The 8,753-nt window shown below is 41.4% G+C and overlaps 1 protein-coding gene across 2 annotated transcripts in view; it reads right to left on the bottom strand.

Annotated features, from left to right (window-relative positions):
- The window catches only part of Ndel1 (nudE neurodevelopment protein 1 like 1), a 33,556-nt gene that overhangs the window by 7,490 nt on the left and 17,313 nt on the right, over positions 1 to 8,753 (bottom strand). For both annotated transcript variants that reach the window (XM_005349819.2, XM_005349818.2), the window contains exons 6-8: positions 7,845 to 8,018; positions 6,321 to 6,412; positions 484 to 635 (exon numbers count right to left, since the gene is read on the bottom strand). In XM_005349819.2, the coding sequence (XP_005349876.1) occupies positions 484 to 635; positions 6,321 to 6,412; positions 7,845 to 8,018 (418 nt within the window). The remainder of the gene's footprint in view (positions 1 to 483; positions 636 to 6,320; positions 6,413 to 7,844; positions 8,019 to 8,753) is intronic.

Raw genomic sequence — 8,753 nt, 5'->3', positions numbered from 1 at the left:
AGAGAGAGAGAGAGAGAGAGAGAGAGAGAGAGACAGAGAATTTGTCAACTTGCTGGATGGTGGTGCCTTTAATCCCAGCAGTTTTGAGTTCAAGGCCACCATGGTCTACAGAGGTAGTTCCAGAACAGGCACCAAAGCTACACAAAGAAACCCTATCTCAAAAAAACAAAAAAGAAAATAAAATTGGGGCTGGAGAGATGGCTCAGAGGTTAAGAGCATTGCCTACTCTTCCAAAGGTCTTGAGTTCAATTCCTAGCAACCACATGGTGGCTCACAACCATTTGTAATGGGGTCTGGTGCCCTCTTCTGGCCTGCAGTCATACACACAGACAGAATATTGTATACATAATAAATATTTAAAAAAAAAAAGAAAAATTTGCAATCTTACTAAAATTACCAGTGATTACAAGGATTGGAGCTGTAGTTCAGTGGTAGAATAACTGTCTGTCACTCACGAAGCCCTAGGTTTTGTACAAGACTTACCCTTTATGGAAGAAGGTTGCACGCCCTGACCTCGGGCACTCTGGGCCATTGCTATTCATCACCCCACAGTTAACGCTCCCTGGGATATAGGGTTTGCGTGATGCTTGGTCTTTTGCGAAGTTCCTGCAAGCTGCTAATTTGGATTCTAAAGCCTACAAAGAAAGAAGGAATGGCTGTCAAAACATTGGCCATACAAAAAACATCTACATCTCAAACCATTTCTATTTCAGGCTTCAGTCCTTAGCTTCCAGGATAATGGTTGTTAGTTAAGCCATAATCATTTGTCTTTCTAGTAGAATAGGAATATTTACATTGACCCCCTTTCTAATGAGCTCACTGAGGGACACAGATAAGATCCACACCTTACAACTAAGAAAACCATGGTACCAGTAAGGAGAGAAAGACCCAGATCTTGCAACCCATCCATTATTTGTTAAGTTCTCCAATACTGGTTGAGGTTGAGTATTTGTGCATTTGTGTAGCAAGCACTTAAGAATGCTTTTGGAATAGTCTACTCTTTATATAGGTTCTTTTTTTAAAATATTTATTTATTTGTTATGTATACAATATTCTGTCTGTGTGTATGCCTGCAGGCCACAAGAGGGCACCAGACCCCATTACAGATAGTTGTGAGCCACCACATGGTTGCTAGGAATTGAACTCAGGACCTTTGAAAGAGCAGGCAATGCTCTTAACCTCTGAGCCATTTCTCCAGCCCCCTTTATAAAGGTTCTTAAGTCTATTTTTCCACTGCATCAGACAGATCTATTTCCACTCTTACATAAAATAAAGCCATTTTCTTCTTTCCACATTTTGGATTTTATTATTTAATGTATGTGTTTTTGCCTGCCTATCTATCTGTGCACCACTTGGGAGCCTAATGCCTACAGAGGGTGTTAGATCCCCTGGATGAGTTAAGAGATGGCTGTACACAAGATGTGAGCTGGGACTTGAACCCAGGTCCTCTGGAAGAGCAGCCAGTGCTCTTAGCCACAGAGCCATCTCTCCCAACTGAAATGAGGTCATTTTCTTTGGCCAGCATACGGTAAACTGTATACCTGATACCTTCTGTCTATAATTAATTCTCCTGTAAATGATAAAGGCCCTTTTCCATTTCCTCTACGTCTTTGCACCCGTCACATGCATGCTCCACCAGCAAACCGATCATGTGAAAAAGAGGAACTTTTCATTTTTCCACACTTGGCTATCATGAAATCCCTCCCTCCCAACAAAATTTATCCCAAATCAAGCATCTCTCCACTAGTCCCCTAAGAAAAAGAAACGGTAGGCTATGGCGGGAAAGATAAAGTTCATTCCAATTCACAACACTAAAGAAAATCCCCAGGTAACACAAACTTTTAGAATCTGTTTGGACATCCTATCTCACATTTCAACAAAAAAACATGAAACAGCACCAAAAACAAACTGAAACTTCTTCTGCCTCTTTCTTATGGCAAAAGTACAACGTTAAATAATGACAGAGGGCTGGAGAGATGGCTCAGCGGTTAAGAGCATTGCCTGCTCTTCCAAAGGTCCTGAGTTCAATTCCTAGCAATCACATGGTGGCTCACAACCATCTGTAATGAGGTCTGGTGCCCTCTTCTGGCCTGCAGGCATATACACAGACAGAATATTGTATACATAATAAATAAATAAATATTTTTAAAAAACAACAGAAATAATGACTTCCTAGGACGCTCTGAGGAATATCCATCGGTGACTTGCAAATACATACATCCACAGTGGCACCGTCAATCCCCTACATTCAGTAAAGGGACGTGTCTACCCGGTTGCTGAGCATCTGTCACGTGGCAAGCATGAACTGTTTCAGGCACCAATAATACACACAGGTTGGAGAAGCACTGAGTCTTTTCAAAACTATTTAGACCATTTAGAAACTATGCACACCCAGGAGTAACTAAGATCATGAGAGTGGATAGTAAGGCCATCACAGAAAGGGCGGACGGTCAAAAGACCCAAAAAGATGTCAAAGAGAAATGGGCAGATGAATAGGAATAACCAAGAAACAGTTTCAGGGATGCCAAGAAGAGAGGACATTTGGAGAAGGGGGAGCACACTGGCGCTGAATGTTTCAAATATAATTCAGATCAGTACACACTGCATTTGACCACACTAATATCCCAGTAAACAGTTTTCAGGGAAGAGAGCAGACCAGATATTTAGAGCACATATGCAATCAAAATGCCAGCAAGGGTGATGGCAAAAGAGAAATGTAGTGCAGAAAGAAAGAATGGTCTTTATTTTTGCTTTTAAAAATTAAAAAAGACAGGCATGGTGAGAAGCACCTTTAATTCCAGCACTTCAGAGGGAAGAACCAGGCAGATTTCTATGAGTTCAAGGCCAGCCTGATTTACCTAGCAAATACCAGCTTGTCAGGGATACACAGTGAGACCCTGCCTTTAAAAATAAAATAGCTAGGTCTGGTAAGTAAGCCCACTCACTAGCAGGCAGAGACAGAAGAAGCTGAGGTCAAGATCAGCCTGCACTATAGTGAGTTCTAGGCCAGTGTGAACTATGTACCTAGTGGACAATGTTTCAAATTAAAAACAGAAAAAAAAAAAAAAAAGAGGGGGCTGGAGAGATGGCTCAGCGGTTAAGAGCATTGACTGCTCTTCCAGAGGTCCTTAGTTCAATTCCCAGCAACCATATGGTGGCTCACAACCACCTATAATGAAATCTGGTGCCCTCTTCTGGCCTACAGGCAAGATACTGTATAAATAAATAAATAAATCTTTAAAAAAAAAAGAAAACTGGGGCTGGAGAGATGGCTCAGAAGTTAAGAGAACTGACTGCTGTTCCAGAGGTCCTGAGTTCAATTCCCAGCAACCACATGGTGGCTCACAACCATCTGTAATGAGATCTGCTGCCCAGAACACTATATACATAATAAATAAATTAAAAAAAAACTGAGAAGGGGGACTTGATTTGGATAGGGAGTGGGGAAATGTTTTTAAAAAAAAAGGCAGGCGGATCTCTGTGAGTTCAAGGCCAGCCTGGTCTACAAGAGCTAGTTCCAGGAGTTAGTTCCAGGACAGGAACCAAAAGCTACGGAGAAACCCTGTCTCGAAAAATAAAAAAAAAAAAAAAAAAAAGGAAGAAAATGAGAGATGAAGGGAGAGAGGAAAGAGGCCAGACTTGAGAGTGTCCCAGTTAAGTGGCAGCTTAACATTCAAGTGGCTCTGGGGGAGCACAAGATGGCTCAGTGTAAAAGCATATCCCTCAGCAGATAAGTGCTTGCCATGTAAGCCTGAAAACATGTTTGTTCCTGAGAACTGAGTGTTTAAAAGAGTGTACTGAGTTCAGTTCCCAGAACACACATCAGCTGACCTGTAACTCCAGCTCTAGGAGATCTGATCCCTCTGGTCTAGGACACTTGCATTCATATGCACCTACCAACACACAGACACACATATACACATAAAACAAAATAAAAATAAATTCTTGGGTTTTTTTGTTTGTTTGGTCGGTTAGTTGTTTGGTTTTGGTGTCTTTTTGTTTTTGTTTTTTGAGACAGAGTTTCTATGTGTAGCCCTGGCTGTCCTTGAACTCACAGAGATCAACTTGCCTCTACCTTCCAAGTGTTGGGATTAAAGGCACGCACCACCACTGCCCAGTTCACTTTTTTAATGTATGTGTGTGCACGCCTGTGTGAGTGTATGTACACCATGTGCATGCAGGGGCCCATGAAAGACAGAAGGACAGAAGGAGTCAGATCCTGGAGCTGGAGTTACAGGCAGTTACAAGAAACCTTATGTGGGTGCTGGAAGCCAAACCTAGTCCTCTGAAAGAGCAGCAGTACTCTTAACCACTAAACCATTTTCCAGTCCCCTAAATATTTTTAAAAGAAGTTCTGGATTTAATTCCCAGAGTACGCTCACACACAGAGAGAAAGAGAAAAACAGCAAAAGAGAGAAAATATACATAAAATACACAGTGAAGCTGGGCATGATGGTGCATGATCTTCAGGTCAGAAAAGGGAGGGAAAAGGATATCTAGTTAAGGCCAGCCAGGGCTGGGCTACATGATGAGATCAAAAATAAATAAATAAATAAGTATATAGACAGATAGTCAGAGAGACAGACAATGTTATCCTCCTTTACGATTATATGAGAAATGCATATACATGAGCATCATATCATAAATGCTGCCTAATTTTCAACTTACAGAGCCAAATGACAGATAGCTCAGGAAGGAAAAGGTGGGAGGAAGGAGAGGAGGCAATGTAATCTAACAAATTAATGAGTAAATTAAACACTTACTATTTGTGAGGCCAGCGTTCCATCTCTAATATCATAAATAAATTTATTTCAGTTGGATTGAAAGGAAACAGGGTAAGTTCCCTTTTTGCTTAAAGTTAAAGAAAATAAACACATCATTTTAAATGACGAGAATAAACACTACAACCTTTAAAACAAAAAGCTAAAAGCACTAACGCAGGAATGAGGAAAGTCAGCTGTATATACTGCATGAATAATTCAAGTCAATTAATTTTACAATAACTTTAAAATGAGAACTGGGAGCTAATGTGACGGCTAGAAAATAGTCCACTTTAAGAGTGAGGGTCAGAGCTGGACAGTGGCGGCACACACCTTTAATCCCAGCACTCTGAAGGCAGAAGTAGACAGATCTCTGTGAGTTCAAGGCCAGCCGGGGCTACACAGAGAAACCCTGTCTCAAAAAAAAAAAAAATCAAATCTCAAGATAACTTCTAGCAATCCACTTCTTTAATTATTCCAGGTGGCTGTCTCCTTTATGACCAAGATGACTACAATGAAATCACAGTGACACAAACACCAAGAGTCCTGAGGAGCAGGAAACAAATGAAAACAAGAGATGGCTGGTAAAGACCAACAAACAGCAGTATTCTTGGTAAGATCCAGGTAGTAAGAAGGGTATATCCTATAGTAGCTTCAACTACTTGGTAGACTGAAAAGGAATATCATCTGAGCTCATGAATTTGAGACTAACAAGATGCTATCTCAAAAAACAAAAAGCCATCAGCAGAAAAATAAGTTTCAGGTTGGTGAGATGGCTCAGCAGGTTTATACTTGTGGCCAAGCATAGTAACCTGAGTTTGATCCCTGGGATCCATGTAGTAGAAGTGGAAACTAGACCTGAAAGTTGTTCTGCCTTTCACAGGCACATGTACACACACACACACACTCTCTCTCTCTCTCTCTCTTTTAAAAACTTTGTAAAAAAGAAAAACCAGAGCTGGCTCGGAAGTTAACATCACTTGCTGCTTTTGCAGAGGACTCAGGTTTGATTCCCAGCACACACACAGCAGCTCACAACCATCTGTAAGTCCTGTCCCAGGGATGTGACACCCTCTCTGACCTCAGCAGGGACCAGGTACATGGTGCACAAACATATATGCAACTCATACATAAAATAATAAAATAAATCAATCTTAAAATTAATAAAGAAAAAACCAGCTTCATATTTCAAAAGCCAAGCTACTGAAGAAACTATGAATGAGGCACTGAAGCTGAAGTAGCCCAAGAGCAGTAAGACCCAAAGAAGGCTCAGCCAGATGTCCCACAAATACAAGAAGGATAAGAACCATGGGGAAAGAACAGAATTTGAGGAGCTGCATCGTAGACAGGACATCAATGGGAAACAGGAAGAGTGCTCATAGGTAACCTCACAGCCTAGGTCCTTCCAAAAATGCCTTCTTAAACCCAGGGCTGGGGTGTTTCTCTAGTCTCTGCTCATGGGTTGGTGGATGCTGGTGCTTCTCAGCTCCATAACAATTCCCACCACAGGAACCTACCTTAGCAGTGGAAACACCTAGTGATAAATAATTAAATGCTTACCCCTACTTTCCGCAAGAGATCTCCCACGATGTTTAGTGCTGATATCCTAGCAGAAGGAGTTAGTGGACTGGTTCCAAAACCATTTGGTATAGCTACAGAAAAAGAAAGCAGAGTGACATCAGCAGCTCCTTTTCTATTTATACTGATATTACAAAGTAGAACACATTTGAAATAAAATCATACTAGTTCAAGACACAGACAACTTATAAAAGTGAGGGATCATAAAGAGGCTTAACCATTTGGCAACTGGTGCATAATTTAGACTACATCAATGTCACTACTCCAAATTGCTACAAGGACAAAGATCCTTAAACATCTCAACAGGTATTTCTAGAGATCCTAAAAATAGAACTGTGAGGGCAGAGGGCTGCCCATTTTATCCTTAACAGATACTACTAAGGTACTCCATTAGAACACCTGCCACATATGAACTCAAGAGACTGGCAGCACACACAGCCTGTGCAGGCCCAAGCCAGAAAGGGACCCAGTGCTGAGAAGGAGGAGTAGACATGAGCCCCTACCCCTAACCAAGAAGCTATCTCCAACTGAAAACTGCCCACAAATGAAAAGCTCATTTCTCCAAGGGAGTCTCACACGGGTAGATAAACCACACATAAGGACAGACCCCATGCCCAGCAGTCGTGTGTGTGTGTGTGTGTGTGTGTGTGTGTGTGTGTGTGTGTGTGTGTGTGTGTGTGTGTGTGGTGTCTCATATTGCTTTGTTTGGGCTTCTTTTTTTAAACCTTACTGGTGTTTTGCATGTACATTATGGTTTCTGATTTTATGTTTTATGAGATGGTGTGTATGTGTGTGTCTACATATTTCTCATTTTCTTGTTAGTTCTGTTTCATTCTTGTTTGTGTTTGTTGTTGTTAATAAACGTGTTTTTTTAAAAAGAGAAAGAAGGTAGAGTTGGGGGGGCTAGGAGGATCTGGGAAAAGATAAGCAAGGAAAAACTATGATCATAATACATTGTATAAAAAAAAATACCTGTAAGCCGGGTGGTAGCGGCGCACACCTTTAGTCCCAGCACTCAGCAGGCAGAGGCAGGTGGATCTCTGTAGGCCAGCCTGGTCTACAAGAGCTAGTTCCAGGACAGGCACCAAAGCTACAGAGAAACCTTTTCTCGGGGAAAAAAAAAAAAAAAACTAAAAGAATACTATGTCAAACTGGGAGTGGCATAGGCATGTGGATCTATCTCTGTGAGGCTGAAGCCAGGCTGCTCCATATACATAGCAAGTACCAGGGCAGGCAGGCTTACAGAATGAAACCACATCTCAAAAAAAAAAAAGTCCAGCCTGGTCTACAGAGTTCCAGGACAGCCAGAGCTACTCAGAGAAACCTGACTCAGAACATAATAAAGCTTTTAACTTCTCAAAAGTTTCACTAAAGTTGCTCCTCCCTTAACTGCAGGTGTCATGTCATCTGCTATGCATCACTGGCCTTCGCTTCCCAGCTATTGGAGTAACTGTAGCATCTCCTGTCCCATCAGCACATGCACAGCTTCAAAGAGAAAACACAAACCTTTTGGTGAAGGAAAACTGTTTTCTGTTCCTTTGCCAACAGGCGTTGCAGGCAGGGAGAGTGAAGCCTGGACAGCAGAATCCATCTTCTCACAGTCCAGAGTTGGGGAGCTGGGAGCAGACTTTCGGGTCACTTCTTGTTGTCGTTCCCGAACCGCTAGCTCTTGCCTTAAATCTGCAAAAAGACAAAAGAAGAAATCCTTACTAAAGGGAGCAAATTATCCTGCAAAGTTCCAATTAAAACATTATAAAAATATTCCTCCTAAGTTAGTAATTCTCAAAACAAACTTTCTATCTAAAAATGCTCATCTTGAAACAAAATTGTGAGCTCTATAATTTAAATAATCTGTTAGAATTTTAAAACATGGGCCAGTGAGTCTCAGTAGATTAAGGCAGCTGTTACCAAGCCTGGCAGTCTGAGTTCCACCCCTGAGACTGACGCGGGAGGCTGAGAGCACCAGCTCCTACAAGCTGTCCTCCGACCTCCACATTCATGAAGTGGCACAAGCACACACACTTTAGATAAGTAAATATTATTTTTAAAGATAATTTTAAAATGCTAACCCTCAGAGAACAGTATTATGCCTAAAGGCAAAAAGAAATTAATCAAGGAGGGCTGGAGAGATGGCTTATCCACAGGACAAATTCAGACTGTTCACAGCTGCCTATAATTCTAGCTCCAGAATCACAAACTGATATATGCAACCTGTAGTCACAGTTGCATTGTTCACAAGAACAAGAGATGCAAGCAACCCCACAGACCACTCATGGAGGAAAAGAAAACAAATGTGTGCAATGGAATTTTTAATCCACTTTTTTTAAAGAAAAGAATGAACAATTTTCCAAAACTTGTCCTCTACATTCCACACTCCTGCAGACAGTACAGGTGTGGCACACACACACACACACA

This window comes from Microtus ochrogaster, chromosome 7, assembly GCF_000317375.1.
Source record: "Microtus ochrogaster isolate Prairie Vole_2 chromosome 7, MicOch1.0, whole genome shotgun sequence".
Classification (NCBI taxonomy): Eukaryota; Metazoa; Chordata; class Mammalia; order Rodentia; family Cricetidae; genus Microtus; species Microtus ochrogaster.
The sequence above is the reverse complement of the archived record's forward strand: the minus strand, read 5'-3'. Positions and strand labels throughout refer to the sequence as shown.